This window comes from Ostrea edulis, chromosome 6 (assembly GCF_947568905.1).
Source record: "Ostrea edulis chromosome 6, xbOstEdul1.1, whole genome shotgun sequence".
NCBI lineage: Eukaryota > Metazoa > Mollusca > Bivalvia > Ostreida > Ostreidae > Ostrea > Ostrea edulis.
In genome coordinates this window covers 6,309,913-6,335,022 of record NC_079169.1, presented here as the reverse complement: position 1 = coordinate 6,335,022, position 25,110 = coordinate 6,309,913, and the positions used below count along the sequence as shown (strand labels likewise).

The window sequence follows — 25,110 nt, the reverse complement described above, 5'->3', positions numbered from 1 at the left end:
CGGACTTCATCTATCAATGCTAAGGTATGCGTCTATACTTCTGTTTGAAAGGTGTCTCATCAGTCAGTTCAATCCGATGTTTTACTTTATCTGTTGTTCCTATGTCAGTGTCACCAGAAGAAAAGATGTCTTGATAGGAACTGACTAAGTCTCTGCATGCTTGTAGATCCTCATTAGTAATGTTATCTGGTAAATGGATCTTGGACCAAATTTCATCTAGTTTAGGTGATGCAGATGATGGACAATCATGACCAGTATCTTCAATGACTACAGGCTGGACCTCACACACAACTGTTTTTGGAGATATGGAAATAGTCCTAGTAGTTACATTGTTAATGGTCACAGGCACTACCTGGTAATCCTCATAGAGGTACCAACCCGAAATGCACAGCAAGAAACCTCCAGTCAAGAGGGTGACGACTTTTCCTTGTCTATGGAAGCTTCAGTACCTGGTTTGGAAGAGGACGCTCTTCATCAGGATGGATCTGAGAACCAGTCTGAAGAGAACCAGTCTGGAGGTGATGGAGATGATACGGATAGAGGGCCTTCCATTGATGGAGAACCAGACACAGACACAACACCAGTTCCAACTCCTAGAAGGTCATCAAGACAAAGAAAACCTCCAGAGTGGACAAAAGATTATAGGATGATGACACAGACTCAACCAGACTGGTTACAGATAGCCACCTTTGTGAAAGAGATGATGCAAATTAAACACTTGAAAAGTGTGGATCTAGCGTGTGCCAGATGATGTTATTAAATATTGTGTCATCATCTTGTTAACTTGTGTAGCTGGTCTGGCGTTCGTATAGTCTGTACTTCACATTGTATTTGTTTTATTTGATTTGATAGTGGCGACTTCGAAACGACCCAACTACACTATGATTAGAAACTTGAAAGCAAATTCAAATAGAAATGAAAATAAGATATTTGTCACATTCATACTGGTAATAAATTCGTAAAGTGTTATTTATCTTATTCTCATTTCTATTGAATTCATTTTCAAGTTTAAAATCGTAGTGTAGTTGGGTCGTTTCGAAGTCGCCACTATCAAAATTAAATAAAACAAACACAACGCGAAGTACAGACTATACGAACGCCAGACCTGCTACAATTACAATATATATATATATATATATATATATATATATAGTGGGATAATTTAAATCTCCGATATAATCTTCTAGAGTGCTCGACGTGGCCTCAAATTGATGACCAGATGGATTTATTATGTGATTGAAATCCATCTGGTCATCAATTTATATATATATATGTGTGTGTGTGTGTGTGTGTGTGTGAACACATTTACTAGTCATTACCTTTTGGCATTGTGTTGTGTCTTGTGAAGTTGCTTTTGGTTAGTTTTTATTGTTTGTTTTGATGAGTCATCTATGGATTGTAACTATGTTGCTGGGTCTTTAAATTTCTAATCTCAGTACTCATTTCCTGGATTTGCCCTTTGAGTGAATCAAACCTCTTTCCAGATGAACCTGTCAGTGGTGCTGATTTTGCAGTGACAAATTTCTAATCTTGATGCTCAATTTCAACGTCGTATTGCATGGTGCATTGTCTCTGATTTACACTTCTCGTTAAGTAAACACTCAACCTCATATCGCCAGACATCGTAAGATGCACCTGTTTTGGAGTCTCCGGAAAGATGGATATCCTTGGATACTGTACATTAGGAGTTGTGTGCGAGTCCAATCTAACGGCATCACCACTTGTTTCCGTTTTCACTTCTGGATTCTTAACTACTGTAGACATCCATTGTATGAAATCCTGAGATGTGTCAGCTTTTGGTTTCACTTTCATTGATCCGAGTGCTTTTAAAACAACGTTCTCAATTTCCGCAGGAGTCAGTGCTGTGTCCTCACTTTCCGACATGATGAATTGATGTGAAGTAGCACACAATAAAATAACACAACAAAATAAGTACATATATTCACACTAAATAATTTGTATAATCAATGTATTACAGATGGCTACAAAGTCTTCAAAGATGCTTTATTCGGAATTAAAAGCAATGTAGAATAAGTTGAACTGATTTATAATAAATACAGGAGGGTTGTTCTGAATGAACAAGCGAAACATAGGGGAAATTTTGCATTACATATTTTTTAAAAGAGTAAAATAAATAACAAGTACTATTCAAAATAAATAACAAGTATTATTTAAAATAAAGTTTTGAAACCGTATGCTCTTAAAAGAACTACTGTTTGACTGTGTGATACATGTAAGGCTGTCGATGTATACAGAACTACTGTTTGACTGTCATAAGGCTGTCGATGTATACAGAACTACTGTTTGACTGTGATAAGGCTGTCGATGTATACAGATCTACTGTTTGACTGTGTGATAAGGCTGTCGATCCATACAGAATTACCGTTTGATTGTAATAAAGCTGTCGATGTATACAGAACTACTGTCTGATTGTAATAAAGCTGTCGATGTATACAGAACTACTGTTTGACTGTGATAAGGCTGTCGATGTATACAGAACTACTGTTCGACTGTGTGATAAGGCTGTCAATGTATCCAGAACTAGTGTTTAACTGTGATAAGGCTGTCGATGTCTACAGAACTACTGTTTGGCTGTGATTAGTCTGTCGATATATACAGAACTACTCTTTGACTGTGTGATAAGGCTGTCGATGCATACAGAACTACTATTTGATTGTGATAAGGCTGTCAATGTATACAGAACTACTGTTTGACTGTGTGATAAGGCTGTCGATGCATACAGAACTACTATTTGATTCTAATAAGGCTGTCAATGTATACAGAACTACTGTTTGACTGTGTGATAAGGCTGTCGATGTATACAGAACTACTGTCTAACTGTAATAAGGCTATCGATGTATACAGAACTACTGTTTGACTGCGTGATAAGGCTGTCAATGAATACAGAACTAGTGTTTGACTGTGTGATAAGGCTGTCGATGTATACAGAACTACTGTTCGACTGTGATAAGGCTGTCGATGTATATAGAACTACTGTCTAACTGTAATAAGGCTGTCAATGTATACAGAACTACTGTTTGACTGTGTGATAAGGCTGTCAATGAATACATAACTAGTGTTTGACTGTGTGATAAGGCTGTCGATGTATACAGAACTACTGTTTGACTGTGATAAGGCTGTCGATGCATACAGAACTACTGTTTGATTCTAATAAGGCTTTCGATGTATACGGAACTAGTGTTTGATTGTGATACGGCTGTCGATGTATACAGAACTACTGTTTGACTGTGTGATAAGACTGTCGATCTATACAGAACTACTATTTGATTGTAATAAGGCTGTCGATGTATACAAAACTACTGTTTGACTGTGATAAGGCTGTCGATGTATACAGAACTACTGTTGGACTGTGTGATACATGTAAGGCCGTCGATGTATACAGAACGACTGTTTGACTGTGATAAGGCTGTCGATGAATACAGAACTACTTTCTGATTGTAATAAAGCTGTCGATGTATACAGAACTACTGTTCGATTGTAATTATAGGCTGTCGGTGTATACAGAACTACTGTTTGACTGTGATAAGGCTGTCGATGTAAACAGAACTACTGTTCGATTGTAATAAGGCTGTCGATGTATACAGAACTAGTGTTTGATTGTGATACGGCTGTCGATGTAAACAGAACTGCTGTGTGACTGTGATAAGGCTGTCGATGTATACAGAACTACTGTTTGACTGTGTGGTAAGACCGTCGATGTATACAGAACTACTGTTTGACTGTGTGATAAGACTGTCAATGCATACAGAACTACCGTTTGAATGTAATAAGGCTGTCAATGTATCCAGAACTACTGTTTGACTGTGATCAGGCTGTCGATATATACAGAACTACTGTTCGACTGTGATAAGGCTGTCGATGTATACAGAACTACTGTTTGGCTGTGATAAGGTTGTCGATCTATACAGAACTACTGTCTAACTGTAATAAGGCTGTCTATGTATACAGAACTACTGTTTGATTCTAATAAGGCTGTCGATGTATACGGAACTAGTGTTTGATTGTGATACGGCTGTCGATGTATACAAAACTACTGTTTGACTATGATAAGGCTGTCGATGTATACAGAACTACTATTGGACTGTGTGATACATGTAAGGCCGTCGATGTATACAGAACGACTGTTTGACTGTGATAAGGCTGCATGTCGATAAATACAGAACTACTTTCTGATTGTAATAAAGCTGTCGATGTATACAGAACTACTGTTTGACTGTGATAAGGTTGTCGATGTATACAGAACTACTCTTTGACTGTGTGATAAGGCTGTCGATGTATACAGAACTAATGTTTGACTGTGATAAGTCTGTCGATGTATACAGAACTACTGTTTGACTGTGTGATAAGGCTGTCGATGTATACAGAACTACTGTTTGACTGTGATAGGGTTGTCGATATATACAGAACTACTGTCTGATTGTAATAAGGATGTCGATGTATACAGAACAACTGTTTGACTGTGATAAGACTGTCGATGTGTACAGAACTACTGTTTGACTGTGATAAGGCTGTCGATATATACAGAACTACTCTTTGACTGTGATAAGGCTGTCAATATATACAGAACTACTGTTTGACTGTGATAAGGCTGTCGATGTATACAGAACTACTGTTTGACTGTGATAAGGCTGTCGATGTATACAGAACTACCGTTTGACTGTGATAAGACTGTCGATGTATAAAGAACTATCGTTTGACTTTCATAAGGCTGTCGATTTATACAGAACTACTGTTTGACTGTGTGATAAGGCTGTCGATGTATACAGAACTACTGTTTGACTCCGTGATAAGGCTGTCGATGTATACAGAACTACTGTCTGATTGTAATAAAGCTGTCGATATATACAGAACTAGTGTTTGACTGTGTGATAAGGCTGTCGATGCATACAGAATTACCGTTTGATTGTAATAAGGCTGTCGATGTATACAGAACTACTGTCTGATTGTAATAAAGCTGTCGATGTATACAGAACGACTGTTTGACTGTGATAAGGCTGTCGATGAATACAGAACTACTTTCTGATTGTAATAAAGCTGTCGATGTATACAGAACTACTGTTTGACTGTGATAAGGCTGTCGATGTATAAAGAACTACTGTTTGACTGTGATAAGGCTGTCGATGTATACAGAACTACTGTTTGACTCCGTGATAAGGCTGTCGATGTATACAGAACTACTGTCTGATTGTAATAAAGCTGTCGATATATACAGAACTACTGTTTGACTGTGTGATAAGGCTGTCGATGCATACAGAATTACCGTTTGATTGTAATAAGGCTGTCGATGTATACAGAACTACTGTCTGATTGTAATAAAGCTGTCGATGTATACAGAACGACTGTTTGACTGTGATAAGGCTGTCGATGAATACAGAACTACTTTCTGATTGTAATAAAGCTGTCGATGTATACAGAACTACTGTTTGACTGTGATAAGGCTGTCGATGTATAAAGAACTACTGTTTGACTGTGATAAGGCTGTCGATGTATACAGAACTACTGTTTGACTCCGTGATAAGGCTGTCGATGTATACAGAACTACTGTCTGATTGTAATAAAGCTGTCGATATATACAGAACTACTGTTTGACTGTGTGATAAGGCTGTCGATGCATACAGAATTACCGTTTGATTGTAATAAGGCTGTCGATGTATACAGAACTACTGTCTGATTGTAATAAAGCTGTCGATGTATACAGAACGACTGTTTGACTGTGATAAGGCTGTCGATGAATACAGAACTACTTTCTGATTGTAATAAAGCTGTCGATGTATACAGAACTACTGTTTGACTGTGATAAGGCTGTCGATGTATAAAGAACTACTGTTTGACTGTGATAAGGCTGTCGATGTATACAGAACTACTGTTGGACTGTGTGATACATGTAAGGCCGTCGATGTATACAGAACGACTGTTTGACTGTGATAAGGCTGTCGATGAATACAGAACTACTTTCTGATTGTAATAAAGCTGTCGATGCATACAGAACTACTGTTTGACTGTCATAAGGTCGTCGATGTATACAGAACTACTGTTTGACTGTGATAAGGCTGTCGATGAGTACAGAACTACTTTCTGATTGTAATAATGCTGTCGATGTATACAGAACTACTGTTTGACTGTGTGATAAGGCTGTCGATGTATACAGAACTACTGTTTGACTGTGATAAGGCTGTCGATGTATACAGAACTACTCTTTGACTGTGTGATAAGGTTGTCGATGTATACAGAACGACTGTTTGATTGTGATACGGCTGTCGATTTATACAGAACTACTGTTTGACTGTGTGATAAGACTGTCGATCTATTCAGAACTACTAATTGATTTTAACAAGGCTGTCAATATATACAGAACTACTGTCTGATTGTAATAAGGCTGTCGATGTATACAGAACTACTGTTTGACTGTGATAAGGCTTTCGATGTATACAGAACTACTGTTCGACTGTGATAGGGTTGTCGATGTATACAGAACTACTGTTTGACTGTGATAAGGCTGTCGATGTAGACAGAACTACTGTTCGACTTTAATAAGGCTGTCGATGTATACAGAACTATTGTTTGACCGTGTGATGAGACTGTTGATGTATACAGAACTACTCTTTAACTGTGATAAGGCTGTCGATGTATACAGAACTACTGTTTGACAGTGATAAGGCTGTCGATGAGTACAGAACTACTTTCTGATTGTAATAAAGCTGTCGATGTATACAGAACTACTGTTTGATTGTGATAAGGCTGTCAATGTATACAGAACTACTGTGTGACTGTCATAAGGTTTTCGATATATATAGAACTACTGTTTGACTGTGGTAAGGTCGTCGATGTATACAGAACTACTGTTTGACGGTGTGATAAGGCTGTCAATGCATATAGAACTACCGTTTGATTGTAATAAAGCTGTCGATGTATACAGAACTACTGTTTGACTGTGTGATAAGGCTGTCGATGTATACAGAACTACTGTTTGACTCCGTGATAAGGCTGTCGATGTATACAGAACTACTGTCTGATTGTAATAAAGCTGTCGATGTATACAGAACGACTGTTTGACTGTGATAAGGCTGTCGATGAATACAGAACTACTTTCTGATTGTAATAAAGCTGTCGATGTATACAGAACTACTGTTTGACTGTCATAAGGTTGTCGATGTATACAGAACTACTGTTTGACTGTGATAAGGCTGTCGATGAGTACAGAACTACTTTCTGATTGTAATAAAGCTGTCGATGTATACAGAACTACTGTTTGACTGTGTGATAAGGCTGTCGATGTATACAGAACTACTCTTTGACTGTGTGATAAGGTTGTCAATGTATACAGAACGACTGTTTGATTGTGATACAGAACTACTGTTTGACTGTGTGATAAGACTGTCGATCTATTCAGAACTACTAATTGATTTTAACAAGGCTGTCAATATATACAGAACTACTGTCTGATTGTAATAAGGCTGTCGATGTATACAGAACTACTGTCTGATTGTAATAAGGCTGTCGATGTATACAGAACTACTGTTTGACTGTGATAAGGCTTTCGATGTATACAGAGCTACTGTTCGACAGTGATAGGGTTGTCGATGTATACAGAACTACTGTTTGACTGTGATAAGGCTGTCGATGTAGACAGAACTACTGTTCGACTTTAATAAGGCTGTCGATGTATACAGAACTACTGTTTGACCGTGTGATGAGACTGTTGATGTATACAGAACTACTCTTTAACTGTGATAAGGCTGTCGATGTATACAGAACTACTGTTTGACAGTGATAAGGCTGTCGATGAGTACAGAACTACTTTCTGATTGTAATAAAGCTGTCGATGTATACAGAACTACTGTTTGATTGTGATAAGGCTGTCAATGTATACAGAACTACTGTGTGACTGTCATAAAATTTTCGATATATATAGAACTACTGTTTGACTGTGATAAGGCTGTCGATAAGTACAGAACTACTTTCTGATTGTAATAAAGCTGTCGATGTATACAGAACTACTGTTTGACTGTGTGATAAGGATGTCGGTGTATACAGAACTTCTGTTTGACTGTGATAAGGCTGTCGATGTATACAGAACGACTGTTTGGTTCTAATAAGGCTGTCGATGTATAAAGAAATAGTGTTTGATTGTGATACGGCTGTCGATGTATACAGAACTACTGTTTGACTGTGATAAGGCTGTCGATGTATACAGAACTACTGTTTGACTGTGATAAGGCTGTCGATGTATACAGAACTACTCTTTAACTGTGATAAGGCTGTCGATGTATACAGAACTACTGTTTGACTATGATGAGGCTGTCGATGAGTAGAGAACTACTTTCTGATTGTAATAAAGCTGTCGATGTATACAGAACTACTGTTTGACTGTGTGATAAGGCTGTCGATGTATACAGAACTATTGTTTGACTGTGATAAGGCTGTCGATGTATAGAGAACGACTGTTTGATTCTAATAAGGCTGTCGATGTATACAGAACTAGTGTTTGATTGTAATACGACTGTCGATCTATACAGAACTACTATTTGAATGTAATGAGGATGTCAATGTATACAGAACTACTGTTTGGCTGTGATAAGGCTGTCGATGTATAAAGAATTACTGTTTGACTGTGTGATAAGGATGTCGATGTATACAGAACTACTGTTTGACTGTGATAAGGCCGTCGATGTATACAGAACAACTGTTTGACTGTGATAAGGCTGTCGATATATACAGAACGACTGTTTGACTGTGTGATAAGGCTGTCGATGCATACAGAACTACCGTTTGATTGTAATAAGGCTGTCAATGTATACAGAACTACTGTCTGATTGTAATAAAGCTGTCGATGTATACAGAACTACTGTTTGACCGTGTGATGAGACTGTCGATGTATACAGAACTACTGTTTGATTGTAATAAGGCTGTCAATGTATACAGAACTACTGTTTGACTGTCATAAGAGTGTCGATGTATACAGAGCTACTGTTTGCTGTGTGATAAGGCTGTCGATGTCTACAGAACTACTGTTTGACTATGTGATAAGACTGTTTATGTATACAGAACTACTCTTTGACTGTGATAAGGCTGTTGATATATACAGAACTACTGTTTGACTGTGATAAGGCTGTCGATGTATACAGAACTACTGTTCGACTGTGTGATAAAGCTGTCGATATCTACAGAAATACTGTTTGATTCTGTGATAAGGCTGTCGATGTATACAGAACTACTGTTTGACTGTGTGATAAGACTGTCGATGTATACAGAACTACTGTTCGACTGTAATAAGGCTGTCGATGTATACAGAACTACTGTTTGATTCTGTGATAAGGCTGTCGATGTCTACAGAACTACTGTTCGACTGTAATAAGGCTGTCGATATCTACAGAAATACTGTTTGATTCTGTGATAAGGCTGTCGATGTCTACAGAACTACTGTTTGACTGTGATAAGGCTGTCGATGTATACAGAACTACTCTTCGACTGTAATAAGGCTGTCGATGTATACAGAACTACTGTTTGACTGTGATAAGGCTGTCGATGTATACAGAACTACTGTTTGACTGTGTGATAAGACTGTTGATGTATACAGAACTACTGTTTAATTCTGTCAGATAAGGCTCTCGATGAATTCCTGTAATAAATGGTCTTCAATATTTTGTAAGCAGCCCAAAGTATTAAAGTGAATCTAGATTCCTAGAATTGTCTCTCTTTGCATAGTGTGAAAATGAGGACGATCAAGCACTGTTGAGGAAATAACACAGAACTGATGCATTAATGCATACCTATTCCAATATACTGATAGTTCTCCCTAGGGACTCGATCCCAAACTCGTGGAATATTAGAAATGTTGAATTTGTGGAACAAGCTATACCTAGGATGTTGGCCTGGAGACATGTAGCGCAAGCTTAAGAGCACCTGACTATCAATGAAGGGGTCCCAAGCCAATATCCACAACCGCCGACTTTACTACACTCCTCCTTCCTTGAATGGTTTTTGACCCTGAAGACAACAACACAAATAAAGATACATCTTTACCGGAGCAGGGATCAACTTTGCAGTTGTTTTGGGGGTTAAAGATTATATAAGATACATATGTGGCTCACTTCATCAAGACTTATACATTTTATAACACTATTTCACAAAATGGCAATTTTAATGTTTTGTGAAATTACTTGTACTGTTTGTCTATCAACGCTGTGCATCCAAGGTTAAAATACACCAGTGTCTTTTGTGTTCATTATTGATATAAATGTTTGAAAATAATGTTTTCCCCTCCATTATTGCATATTTTTTGCCTTTAATTACATATCTATGATTGAAATCATTTCATGCTGATTTTATCAACTCTTTCAAGCTAGATGTGAGCCACCTTGAAGAGGGAGGAATGTAATATATCAGCCTAGATAAGTCAGTGGTTGGAGCACCTGAGAAGTGATGTAAGGGTCCAAGGTTTGATTCCTGGAACAGTCAAATATGTCCTCTACTAATACAAATGGTACCATCATCACTGCAGAGGCCAACCCTGTTCAGAATTATCTTGTAGTTAGGTCTGTCAGGAGAGAAAGTTCAGGATTATCTTGTAGTTAGCTGTGTCAGGAGAGGAAGTTCAGGATTATCTTGTAGTTAGCTGTGTCAGGAGAGGAAGTTCAGGATTATCTTGTAGTTAGCTGTGTCAGGAGAGGAAGTTCAGGATTATATTGTAATTCGTCCTGTCCGAGAATATTCAGGAGGAAAGATTGAAGTAGCAGAATTAGTGAACCAACACGCTTAGTGGTTAGAGTCGCCTACTAGCAAGGCATATTTCCTCTTTCCTTCTGCAATTTTTAGAGGATAATATATAGTTTGTACCAAATCCACTTTATACCCACAGGGGCACTAGTAAGAGGGCTTTATTGCCCTGTGTAATGATCCACAGTTCCATTGTTTACTCAGATATGTCTGGGTGATTTAAAGATTAATTCTTAACAATTTACGCAGCTCAATTTGTTCAACTCCATCCCTTCCCATTAACCTTAAATTCCAGTCGATCAGGGTTTTTTTCTCCCAGTGACTTTTTGTATGACGGAAGTCTGTTTGAATAAAAGATCTATTTGGACTCCCTCGAGCTGTACCACCATGGATGTACAAAGGCATACATTTTACTTGCACAAATTTAAGATCTCATCCCTCAGTCTATTAAGATCCTAGTGTATGACAACATCGAAATTCACTGTACATGTTCCTATCCTCCCTCCCCTCCCAAATGAAAACGTGCAAACTCTTATGCACTTATGATAAGATTAAAAAATTAATAGTTCAAGTAACTCTGATGAAGAAAGCCCCTGAATTTTTTGAACTGAGCATCTGTTGGTATTTATTTCATACATATATAAATAAAAATTGATGGCTATTCCAGACTGCAACAACTGAATTATGGGAATCGAAGATTCTTAAAAAATATTCAGATTCAAATGAAAAAACCAATAAGAGGAACTGCATAATCAAGCAGATCCTGCTTTGGTAGAATACCAATGCGAGATAGCCACAGTTAGCTTTATTGAACCATTACAATAGACGCTTCATCACGATGCCCGAAACTTTTTAACAATCAATGCACCAGTCCTTTTCCCTATTGGTGTTTTCCTTTCCATCACGACACATTTCCAATGATTTTAATGAGCTTTGTATAGCATGTAAAGTAACACTGCACGAGCTTTAGTAATTCTACATTATTATGCAAATGATGGCAACAACTGCACCTGGCATTTCATTCAATCTATAGCCATAACTTGTAAACATGAAACAAGAAACGTACAGAAAATATATTTTATTCAGATGAATACGCCTATACACAACCGTAACTTGTGAGACGATATTGATATTATCAGTAACAATCACACACGGAACAAAACAATAGAATGCCAAGTTTTAAACTTAAATGTACAGAGCATTCTTTACTTGAACCCTCATCAGTTGGGATGAGGTGTCTACAGATATCATGAAATTGAAAAAGAATTATGGGTGATAAAAACCAACAAAACTTTACAACTTTCATTGCAGTCCATTTACATCACATCCAGTACAGAAAAGATAACATATTCCAGTCGAAATTGAAATTCTCGTAAACTGCGGTTCTAATCCTGCTCTAATGTATATATTCACTTTCTTGGTATTTCATAACACGCATATGTGTATTCATACCTTCATAAATATTTGTAAGTATCGAAGGCGTTTCTAAGATAAATAAATAGCACTTTCAGAAACATATACCTTATTACAGGTACATGATTTTGACCTTAAAAGTCAAAGACAGAAGAGGGTAGTGTATAATGACAAAATATACAAATAACCATTAACAGAACAAAACTCTATACGTAAGTTATCAATGAAGAGTACAACATCATGAATGTTTTAAAAACAATGCTACATGAAGAAAGCTTCAAAACAATATGTATACAGAAAATGATGTGACAAAAACAAACAGCAAACACAGAGAAAATGACAATAAGGTTAACAAAAATAATAGTTGATAGATATTGAAAACTGGACTGGAAAACAAAGAATCTTCTCCAGTCAGTGTCAATTCAACAAATAAAAGCAAAAAACGTCTTAAAACCATTCCATGTTTACTGTACATTAAATACTATAACATACGCAAGTTCATCGGACTCGTAGCTAGGGCTAAGGTCTGATATTCTCTGTGCATTTCAACATTCTTTGGAGGCATGGAACCAAATACAATATATATTTAGATGAATACCACATTTCATGCAGACACAATCATTCCGATTTATAGAAATGCAACAGCAATGAAAGCCTCTAGATTAAACAACATGTTCATATGGCAGTAAAACAAATTCATGATGCCAAGTACATGAAATATGATACAAAAGATGATAAGGCCATGCTGATCTCCAATTATGCGTGACAGATTTGAAATCTTTCAAATTTAGTACCTTGTCTATGAAGATAATCTTTTATAAAATCAAACTGAACAAAGCCTGAAGGTGTGCTTCTATCTATTAAGCATTAAAAACAAAGGATAAGCACTGTATGTCACAAAAGGCTTAAACACAGCAGGGATAATTTTATGTCGTAATGATTCTGCCCCCTGACCTAGACCTGTATCAATGTACTTAGCCGAGGACGTAGAACATAACTCCACTGACAGTTCTTATAACAGAGTAGGTCTCTTAAAATGTTTGAAACTTTTAACTATTCAACACATTTAGAAAAACTCTCCCGTTTGCTTTCCTTGCTAATTTAGGACGTCAATTGATCTCTTCACGTCTAATTCGATCCCCTTCCTTCCACCTGTCTTTGGTTGCATAACACCGGGACTCAACTTGAAGTTTCCACTACACTAAACCTAATACCCTGAAGAGATTTGTGAAACCCAAATTTAGAGGTAATGACCATCTCTATTTTCATTAATAAGCAAAAAAATTCTCATTTAGTATGACGACTTTTTTTGAAAACTTTGTATGTTCCTGAGTATAGGTATTCTAGCACTTAAATTTGATCACAGATTTTAAAAGGACAAGTTCCTTAATAGGATAAGCTCAAAGTATGACCAAAGTGCAATCAGTGGATTTCAACACCAAGCACTAAGTGCTGGACTGTTAATGGGATTCTTTTTCTCGCTCTTCCTTGATTTTCTTGTTCATTTCCATATGTTCATCAGATGTTACATTTTTAGGCACAAGGAAAACGTTTCCATCACTGGACTGTTGGAGAGAGAACTGAGCTGGGTCATAGGGGCGACCATGTTCATCCCGCAAAGACAAGAATATTTCCCTGTAGAGGGTGCTGTATTTGTCCTTCATATCACGTGTCTGCTTGTCAATCATCTGCCTCTCAGCCATCAGTTTTTCACGGGATTCCTTCAAATGGGTCATTTCATCCTCCAACGTGACGATCACATCCATCTTCCTTTTTCTACAGTTTTGGGCTGCCACTTTGTTTTTGCCTCGTCGTCTAATGTCTCTAATTAACTGAAGCTGCGACTCGGACAACTTGTGACGGGTCAGAATTTCATTGAATTCCTCCACAGGAGCATCTACAATCTGATCCAGTGACAAGGGCACTTTGAGATCCTCTAACCTCTTTTTGTCCCTACAGTGAGGACCCTTTTGCTTGGGCTTGTCCGATATCGTGTACTTCTTGTACTCACGAGGTTCCTGGCCTGGCTGCAGTGGGTAGGAATGGTTGTGTCTGATATGATTGGCGCTAGATGGACGGTAGTGATAATCTGTGTCGTTAGAGGAGGAGGAATAATTTGATCGAGAAGACTCGGCTCCATTTTCATTGTAGTTGAACCCCCCGTTGAAGCTGAATTTTCCTGGCCTTTTGCCGAAGTCAGGGGTACCATCACCATAATCTCCTCCACCTCGGGCACCTCCTTCCATGCCGTCGAAGGGGGACATGGCTCCCTCACTGAACTGATCCTGGAAACACCACCATTTAACAATGTTAAAAATTACTTCTAAAATACTATTATTCAGTCATTCAGTTTATTTTTAAATGAACATAAAATAATACATGTGGGTCGGATACTAACCTGTGAAGGTGAGCCCCTGGAGCTTCCCATGGAAATGCCCGATTCACTGCTGGCATCATCAAGCATTTGCATGGAACCCAAACCTAACACAAGAAAAATATATTATCAGTCATAGCAAAATCTCTCGCTCTCATTTTTAAATTTCCAACTAAAAGATGCTTTGTTCTTGACATGATATAGAAAACACACAAGGAGAACAATATGATATCCTCTTAAATATCTAGATATTTCTTTACTATCAATTTCATTCATAAATACCTCAACATATCTCCTACTCTTATACCTTCATCCAAAGTTATTAATTGTAAAGGAGCAGGACTTTTCCTGCACACCTTCCTATATGTACAAAGCTTTCTCTCGACAGGATCCATATCACTCACCTTCTTCCATGGCCATTTCAGTAATATTAAGGTCATCCAGTCCCTCATCAATGATATTAGAGAGAATGTCATCCACCTGAGTGGTTAGGTTGCCGTTTTGATCAGCCCCAGCATTACTGTTGTTAAACAATATGTTGGAGGGGTTCCACTCTAAGGGAGAAGCACATCCCTCACTGGGGGGAGCTGATGTAAAGTTGTTTCTTGTTTCTATAAACAAATAATTGATAAACCATGCTAGCAAATATTGTTGATGAAAGTGGAGTACCAATTTATCACACACAATTAACTTAAGTCAAACCTCGTTATCTCCAACTCAAAGGGACAGAATTTTTTTTGAGATATCTGAGGAATTGTGGGTAAAATACTTAAAGAATAAGTTGGGACTTCCGAATCACTTTCACATATTCATGGTATTCCCGATATCAGCGTTCAAGATACTGAAGACTCAGAAGTTCCACTGTTTATTAACAGAGTGAAGATAGTAATTATGTAAAAAAAGAAATTAAAACTTCCTTGAAATACAGAACAAGGCTTACGTGGCTCAAATGTGTTAGTGGTAACAGTGTTGTTGATTGGCGTAGGCATTGTAACATTCTGAATCAAGGCATTGGAGTGATTCTGAGGGCTCATCATACGTCCAGTGCCGGTCAAGTTGTTGACCATGCCAGCGTTAGATTCATTGCTGGGGAGCTCCAGAATATTGACCAGGTCCATCCAGGTCTCCTCCAGGGAGGTGTTGTTACCATATCCACTGTTCTCTGGCTGGGGGTACTGGACCTGGGGCAGGGTTTCTGGTGGGTGGTAGTTACCCTGATTCTGTAATAAAATGTCAGTGTTAAAATGAAGCATTATAACATGACTTCTTCATCTTACTTTTGCACAAAACTTTGGAATAAGGACACCAACTTCAAAAGTAATGAACAGGGGGAAAATCCATTTGTATTATTTTCAAATTTCCACATATTGAGAAATTATTAAATCTAGTATTCTGCAACATGGTGAACTCAACTGCTTAAAAATAACCTTCCATGAACAAAATTGACTTTCTAAGGAGTAAATCAGGAAGTTTATTTTATACTAGCAGTGCAGATACAAATCATGTAATATTGAAAATACATGATCAGTCTGTAAATAATTATCAATACTTCATGCTTATATGGGTGCATATTATGAAAATATCAATAATTTTTCATATATAGCTTTGCATAAATAATATTATTACAATACATTTCTAATACGGTCTATATTGAACAATGTATTTTTATTGTAATATACAATTATTTGCCTTTATTCAAACAAAAGAACAATATCTCTCATCTGGATGCAAAGGTCATTGTCCGCATCATATATAAACTTGTGATGCTTGAGCAATTTTTATTTTATACATGATTGTAGCTTTGTACATCACGATTCATCCCTACACATTGCTCTCGCAAGTTGCTAATAAAAACTCCCTAACAGCATATGTATGAAGAACATACCTGTTGCGTTTGATTGTAGGTATAGTTCTGAAGGTGGTTCTGTTCAGGCGAGATGTGATGTAATGGGGACGTTATATGTGAGGGGGTGGAGGGATGTGAAGGCGAGGACAGCTGATGTTGGTAGCTCTGGTTTGATGTCGGAATGTGATAATCATTCTCTAAAATATTCATACGCTGCTGCATTGGGTTGTTCATCATAGGCATTCCAGTTTCATAAGATTGGTAATTCTATATAAAAAAAAATATAGCACCATGAAGCAATAAAGCAAAACCAAAAAAAGTACACAAAAACACAACAACAATTACAAATCTACCAAAACTTATAAAACTTTGAAATATCTGTACTGACCTGAAACTGGCTGGTCTGGTTCATATTATGTGGGCTATTCTGCTGATTCATATTGGTAACATTTGGGGGAGGGACAGTGGATACTTGAGGAGACATGTTTGGGGGAACCATTGAAGGTGACCCCATGGGCTGGGGAGGGGCTCTTCTTCCATTCAGTGGCACCCATTCACCTGTACAAAGCAAAAGCAATGTTCAAATGTATTCAAATACGATCATCAATAAAATTGGGATTAGCATACATTCTCCAAGTGTACTTTTATGAATTTACTACAGAGCAGTAGGCATCACTAACCTGTTTCCCCATCCCTCATAAAGTTCTCCGACATCCATTGCTGTTCTCGGTGTCTACGCTGTTCTTCTAGTTTGCTTTGTAGAAGCTCCCTATCTTTTTGCTATAGTAGTAAAACAGTAGGCAAATTACGCTTGCATTTCTTTTATATTACTCAAAGTTGTGTTGAACAAGACAGACATTTTCTCACAAGATACTTAAATCTCTTCTGAACTGAATGTTGAACATTGCTAATGATGTATTTATCATCACATATGTACTCACTTTCTGTCTTTCCTTCTGCAGCTCGATTTCTCGTTCTCTCTCGAGTTCTCTTCGGAGATTCACATCGAACATCTCTTTTCCCACCCCAAGATCTATGTCTTGGCGCCATAGTACGTCTATCAAGTCCAGATCCTGAAAGACATTATCAAATGTAAATATCCTGTCTCCTTATTTGTAACAAGTTTTTGACTTCTTAAAAGTTTTCCTATCTATTCATGACTGGTATAAATATACTTCATGACACTGTAAATATAATATGAAATATCTGCAGTTACAGATTTGTTTTCTACAATGATATATGTCACACACAGTTGTATATATGCCATCCACCTATGTAACTGACAGCGCTGTATTACATTACATCAACTCTTCTCTTAGGAGTACAGGAATTATGTAATAGAAAAACCCATTAATAAAAAACCAGTGTCTAGCCTGATCAAATTTCTTCCCAACATCAGAAGTACCAAGCATTTAATTAGCCAAAGCTTTCATCTATGGAAGACGCCTTAATATTCACTACTAAGCTAGTCCATATTGGGGCAACCAATGCATGGAACTCGTCTTTTATTTAAAAATTCATTGCAAAGAAATATAAAGGAAAAAAAAACCACACACACCCAAAGGCAAGCTGCCCTCTCAAATAACAAAATACCAATTAATGTCAAATATTTTGAACCACAATTAGGAGATAACAGAAAGTTTTAGAGCAGCTATGTTAAGATACGCTCATTGTGATGTTTTCCTGAGATGATCACAAAGGGCAATATTATTCACAATCTCCCATCCCATCCATCAAAGTATGAACTAACAAACAAGTATTTAATGAATGTCAATTTTCTACTTCCAACCCCCTGCGGCACCAACCCAAAGATTAAACCTGTAAATTAAAAAAAAAAATCTGTGTATCAATTGTAGTGTATTAGACTAGGTCCTTGTGTTTGCTATCACAGGTAAATACCAGCAGTTTAGCTTGACTGATCAAGCCCATCACATTAATATCCAATATGTAATACAACACAGCTAAACGAGTGACCTCGAATAAAAAGAAATCCTGAACTTGGCAACAACAGTGACCTACTAAATGTCTCAGTCTTAAAACTCAATTGATCTGGGACTGGATAACTGCTAACACAGAACAATCTATCCTGCTAAATGTGTTAACGTAAATCAAATATTTAAAAGTTGGGTTCTGCATACAATACTCCTTTCTTCAAATGTACACATGCATAGGTAACATTACACATTCAGACAAGATTGAACGAGAGAGAACATTTAAATGAGACATTAAATAAGCAGTTCCTATGGTGAATTCAGCTTTTGAGTACGTAATGTTGTCTCTTAGTTTGATGTAGGGTAACTGGAAATTAACAACTATGGTATGGTCCTCCATATATTTAATCACAGGTAACTCCTCATAGACCAACAATCACCTGTATAATACTTGTTATAAATGAGAAAAGCTCATAGAAAAACTTCACATGACGATTCTTCTAGAACATAGTAAAAATTCATAAAAATGAAATATACATTCAAACATACCTAAGAGAGCAGACAAATGTATGCCAGATGTTGTATATATTACATGTGAAAGATTATAAAGTACTTTTAACCTATAAACACTAATTCTGACAATTTTGAACTTAAACCCAGAAATGAAATTAATGTTTTTAAACACATGCTAAAACCTTGGATCTATTGACCGAAAATGCATATATTCATATGGTGTCATATTTGAACTAAGTTCATGCTTTTTGGCCTGAATATCAACAGAAGTAAAGACCGAGAGCTATGTTCATCTACTAGTCATTCATGATGATGCAACTTGACCACCCCACCCCCTTTCTTTCTGCATCATCAAGGGTCAAGAGAGAGAGGGGCACTAGACAGAATACATGATTAATGAAATCTCCAATTAATACCAATTAAAAATAGTTGTGGTCCCCCCCCCCCATCTATTTATCCAACATCTTTTCAACAATGACTACACATTTTCTTAAAATTATATCACAATTACTGATATCTTGATTTAAAAGATCTCAATTGTATAATGACTGTAAGTATATATTATGCAATGTAACCCTGTAAACTGGTATGCCCAATATTCTAAGATGTCTGCTGTGCTTTCATGATATGCGATATGTCGGCACAGAAAACTAATAAACTGCTGTGCGTTCATGATATGTGTTACGTTGGCACAGAAAACTAATAAACTGCTGAAAAAAAGTGAGCAGACTTGATAATACTTTAAGAGATATATAGATCACAAGTAAACAAACGAAAATACTTTTTTTTCCAGACACAAGCAAATACTGGCCCCGGGATCATGTAATAAACTCAGACGTAAGTCGAAATTTCACAAGCAAATACTGGCCCCGGGATCATGTAATAAACTCAGACGTAAGTCGAAATTTCACAAGCAAATACTGGCCCCGGGATCATGTAATAAACTCAGACGTAAGTCGAAATTTCACAAGCAAATACTGGCCCCGGGATCATGTAATAAACTCAGACGTAAGTCGAAATTTCACAAGCAAATACTGGCCCCGGGATCATGTAATAAACTCAGACGTAAGTCGAAATTTCACAAGCAAATACTGGCCCCGGGATCATGTAATAAACTCAGACTTAAGTCAAATACTGGCCCCGGGATCATGTAATAAACTCAGACTTAAGTCAAATACTGGCCCCGGGATCATGTAATAAACTCAGACGTAAGTCGAAATTTCAATCACCTGTAAGATGTTCATTACTTTCAAACTGAAACTCTTAGTATGTAGACACTGGAAATTTGATGAAGCCATATTGAATCACAATTTTATTTTCAAATGAGGGGATTCGTCTCTCAAATTCATCTCAGCATAACAGAAAATTCATATATACAATATGATGTAGGAAAATTCTTAAATTTGAGAGATTTCTATGTTTGATGGGAATTCTTGTGTGTGGGGTGGAAAATATTCAAATTTTTTATCACAAGGGGAAGGGTACCTTTATCAAAAGTAAAAAGAACCTTGATAAATCTGGGTTTTTTTAAATGACCAAGTGCATTTGTTAAGCATGTTTACTAAGAGCCAATAAGTCAGGTATATCATTACAAGTAATTTACAAATTTTAAACAAGGGGATTTCAAAATAGGACATTGACAAAAATGGAAATTGCAAAATAAATTTCCATAGATGATTTACAAGCAAAAATGGCTGGAAGAAAAAAAAAGGATTATGACCAAAGAAGTTTTTCAAATAGAAAATTGTGATGTATACAGGATTACCTGTTAATACAGCTGAATCAAATCCACTAAGGCTGGGCTGGGTACCATCAGAAAATTATTCCACAGTACACAGTATACTGATACTTCAAAAATATACTGCAATATTTCTTATAGTGCATATATATTGATGCCATTGCCAAGCCCTATCACATGAATCACTAGCATGGGGGGGGGGGGGGGGGGGGGGGGGGGGGGGGGGGACGGACCACGAAGACACTAAGGATGTTAGACTGTTACCAGCAGTGAAGTCATTATTTGCATACATGGACATATATTGTGCAAATTACAGAAGTAGTTTTGAACATTCAAATACTGACATCAGTTTCATGTAGAATCATTTCAATAAAAATTCTCAACTCTGACACTATACATCAGAAACACTACTTTTCTAGCACATAATTAATGATACTAATATGCAAATCCGAAAGTCCTTGGCAATATCATTAATCATCTAACTCACAGCAATTGATTGTGATTTGTGGCAGGACTCCATGGACAGGACATACTGAATTTTAAGTACCTTGCATAACCATTAAAAACCCAGATCATGATTCATCCATGGAAAACCCTTTTTAAAAGTGAAACAAGATGGAGAGATATTTTAAGTAAAATCAACAAGGTAATTTGACAGGATTTTCCAGAACACTTCCTTATAAATTGACATACAGCAATAAGGATGTCTGCCCTTTGAGGCTCTGACCATTGAAAGAGGAAACCAAGCTATTATTCAGTAAATGCAAAGACAACTTTTACAGACAAAATATCAAGGAAAATAACCTTTTCAATTTTAAATTCTCAACAAAATTCAAATGATGTGTGGCTTTAGACATTAAACCATTTTTTTTTTATCAATAGCACGCCCACTCATCAATAAAAATAAAACCTGGGCAATGATATTACAAATGCCTTTTCAATATTCACAATTCATTTAATATCTATTAAAGACATATCTCATGCATATAGCTTCATAAATATTTCAATTTCATAAAATGTTAGTAGCTTCTATATTTCTTGGTTTTAAACATTCCAGTAGTTGGTGCACATGAGTATTCAAGATCTTGGTAAGGTGTAGTGAGGCCTAATAAATATCAAGACAGAGATTACCTGTACAACTAAGAGGACCAATGAATATTTGTTCATTTGTGAAATTACACTTTATCATAACTCAAACTTTAAAACAAACCACTGATCAATTAATAAGTTCAGGAATTTCAATTACAGCAAGTTGTTAATAAGCAATCCGAAGCTGTCGAAGAAATGAAACAATGTCTGAGAAGCGAAGCATTAATTGGGAACTAAATTTGAACTTTCAATTTCTAAATATAACCAAGTGACAAATCCCGACATGTCTATTCTTAACATAATACTGTACTGATATCCTTGCAAATATATTACTTAATGTGGCAAATCCTTCTATCATTAATTTCTCTGATTCACAACAGATATTGCACAGACAAAGAGCATTTTTGACCAAACACCTAAATTAAAGATGATGCAAATCTGCAATAACAGATAAAAACCATACACCATGACAAATCCTTTAAACAAGGAAACTTTTTTCAAATCTTTATATAGTTCATACTGCAAATTCTGATGTAATAAACTCTAAATGTTGTGAAACAAAAATACTCAAATGACCCCCCCCCCAAGAATCCCTTATCAGCTATCTTAACATTAAAATGTCAGTACTTTAACACTTTCAATACAGCATAAAGGTGGGGGATTTTGTGCAATGTGAAATACTGTTACACAAACATATACACAGCTTTACTAGATATATCAGGCTTGGGGTAATGATAATGTGTAACGACAGCCAATTTGAATGGGGGGTGTAATGTGTAATTTTTGCATTACAAGTAAAAGTAATGTAATGCATTACTTGTAGAAAATGTTCTGCATATGCTCATTACATTCCATTTACATTACTTCAAATATTTGATGATATTCTGGAGGTTTAGATTAATTCATTATGTTAGTAATCGACTTTTAGACCTAATATGATCCAAAATCAACTCCTAGTATATTGTTTTTAAGAGTTAACAGTATTCAATGAACAAAATTTTAGTTCCAATACTTATAATATAGTAAGTCAACACTTCATTTAATGAATGTTTCCCATGGCTATTTTTATGTTGAGTATTGTAATGCACTCTCTATTAATGTGTAATTAACATCATGGATTACATTTCAAAATAAGGGTAATGTAATGCATTGCTATATAATTGACCCCAGGTATATATATATATATATATATATATATATATATATAAGTGGTAGATCGTAATGATCTACAATTATAAAACATGCTAAGTAATGGCATTCACAATAATGCTCATTTCCATTTTCACCTCAAAAGATGGATCTACTGCTAAAGGGCATTCAGCATTAACTTGACAAAGTACAACTTCTTCATGTTCTTGGGTTTCCGAATTTTCTTCTACTTGAGCAGATCCAGATTGCTGTTCTGTTGAAGTTGGAGATTCGCTATCACTACTTTCAATGTTTACAGGTTGAGATTCCTGAGAGTTTGTTAAAAGGCGTCCACCACCATTCGAAATACCCACAAGAAATGTCACTATTCTTTGTTGTCTTGATACTTGATGACTAGCAAATCGACTCAGAGAACGAAGATCTCGCAAGATGACAGATGCTTCATTCTCTACATTTTTCAAATGTACATATCCTGTATATTGGTTTTCAAGACTATTTCTATGAAAATTCGTCTGTGTATACACTGCTGTCTGACCAAGAATTAATTCTTGCACTTCCGGATAGTTCACATAATTCGTATTCAAGTAACTGTTGAGATCGATACGCAACAAGCTGAGAACAATGGCAATCTGTACTAAGCCGTCAGTGAAATACTGCTTCAGTCGCATTTCGCACCGTTCTCTCGCTCTATAATGTTCCTATAATATCACTTCTTCCACTACTTTCAAACACAGTGGAAAAATAAATCAGATTTTTATTTTTAGCATCAATCTTACCACCACATTTTGCCTTCGATCATGGGTAAACAAAGCAGATTGTCAAGATATATGGCGGCCACCGCACGTGCAAAGACGTGACGACTTCTGATACTCATCTCATCTTCTGCGAGTATGAGAGTCGATTCTTTGAGAAAAGTAGAATGTCGAAAATAGATCAATTCCTATATCCTGAGATGATGAAACGACTAGAATATTCTCTTAACAGGAAGCGGACACTATCACCGAAACAACTGTGAACATGCAGAATTGATCGTGACGTCAGGAATATTGATATGCGCATGGGCACAAACACCCAATGCGAAGGTCACATCCGGGTCACAGAGGTGCACCAAACTGACCAAAATATGTTGACTAAAGTGTCATATACTATATTTACACATTCTTACGGTGTAGAGAAAAATAATTTCACTTTTATTATTTCAATACCATTATCGAAAAACAAAATTTAGAAAAGCAACACCCACGAAGATTCCTACAACCTACATTGAACTCTTTCTGAAGAACTCGAGATCTGGACAACATCCAATTGATATATATATAGGTCCGAGGACAAATAATAAAGTAAAACATGACATATAATATATAAAACCAGTAAAATATACAAACCCCATTTGCCGGGTTATTCCCGTGAAGACTGATAGGTTGTGTTTCCATCATTTTCAACGGCTTGATATAAACAGGTGCCCTAATCGCCGTATTTCAGAGCACTCACTTTCAAATGTTCTAATGTCCCTGTGAAGTTGAAAGTTAAAATCTCAATAAATTACTTGAATTTTACTCCATGTGAATAAAATCGTAGATGAAACATATTCTCCGTGAATTCATTAGAGCTGATAACAGGCTATTTACATCGACACACATTATCTCCAACATGCCATGATGTGTGTGTGTATTGAAATGTGCTAATGTATTTAACCTGCTGTGCGAGCGATACGTGTGATTGGCTGAGCACTAACCATGTGATTGTATAGGTAAAAAAGGACTGCCATGGCTTAGGTTTCACAGACGAAGAGACTGGATAAAGAAATATAAACATTTATTTTTTTTTTGATATAATTTAATGAAGATATATTTTCCAAGATATTTTAGTAAGGTATGAATCACACGTAACGCACATTTGTGAATACAACTTGATACTTGATTGTTCACAAGCAAAATGCCTTGAAAATATATGTCACAATCTAATTTGAATTCACAGTATTAAATGATGGACAAATCTTTAAATGCTAGAAGATCTTTTTAAATTGTTACACGTACATTTACCTTGGATATACAACCGATATGTACGGTTCCGAAAAAAGTGAAGGGGTGTAAACGTTCAATATTAACACAAAACCGAAATCCATAGCCAAATCAAATCAATACATTATTACATGAGAAAGCGAGAAAACAAATAAAACGTGTGGTGGTTTTAATTCTAAAAGGGGGGAGGGGTGTAAATGATATGCTTGCCCGTACATACAAGTTTGACGAGAAGTAACATTGTTAATATGACTTAAATTAACCTGTTTTTTTTTTTTTATTAATATTTGTAAATTACG

The 25,110-nt window shown here is 36.4% G+C and overlaps 1 protein-coding gene across 2 annotated transcripts; it reads right to left on the bottom strand.

Annotated features, from left to right (window-relative positions):
* Positions 1 to 11,800: 11,800 nt before the first annotated feature.
* On the bottom strand, positions 11,801 to 24,503 carry LOC125645893 (endoplasmic reticulum membrane sensor NFE2L1-like). 2 transcript variants are annotated; one of them, XM_048871839.2, is made up of 9 exons: positions 24,176 to 24,503; positions 17,312 to 17,443; positions 17,051 to 17,150; positions 16,759 to 16,928; positions 16,410 to 16,637; positions 15,465 to 15,744; positions 14,929 to 15,135; positions 14,549 to 14,631; positions 11,801 to 14,435 (listed from the first exon to the last, which is right to left on the bottom strand). In XM_048871839.2, the coding sequence occupies exons 1-9, from the start codon at positions 24,224 to 24,226 to the stop codon at positions 13,611 to 13,613; spliced, it is 2,076 nt and encodes a 691-aa protein (XP_048727796.2). In that variant the 5' UTR covers positions 24,227 to 24,503; the 3' UTR covers positions 11,801 to 13,610. The 2 variants fall into 2 exon arrangements, with proteins under 2 accessions (XP_048727796.2, XP_048727795.2); XM_048871838.2 differs by having other exon boundaries at positions 22,928 to 24,470.
* Between the last annotated feature and the right edge of the window lie 607 nt (positions 24,504 to 25,110).

Bases quoted from the DNA above. Each gene is read 5' to 3' on its own strand.
- LOC125645893 (XM_048871838.2), bottom strand. From the start codon at position 23,458: ATGCGACTGAAGCAGTATTTCACTGACGGCTTAGTACAGATTGCCATT. The intron at 17,151-17,311 runs GTGAGTACATAT...TTACTACTATAG, and splicing joins TGCAGAAGGAAAGACAGAAA to CAAAAAGATAGGGAGCTTCT. The intron at 14,436-14,548 runs GTTAGTATCCGA...TGGTGTTTCCAG, and splicing joins CCAGGGGCTCACCTTCACAG to GATCAGTTCAGTGAGGGAGC.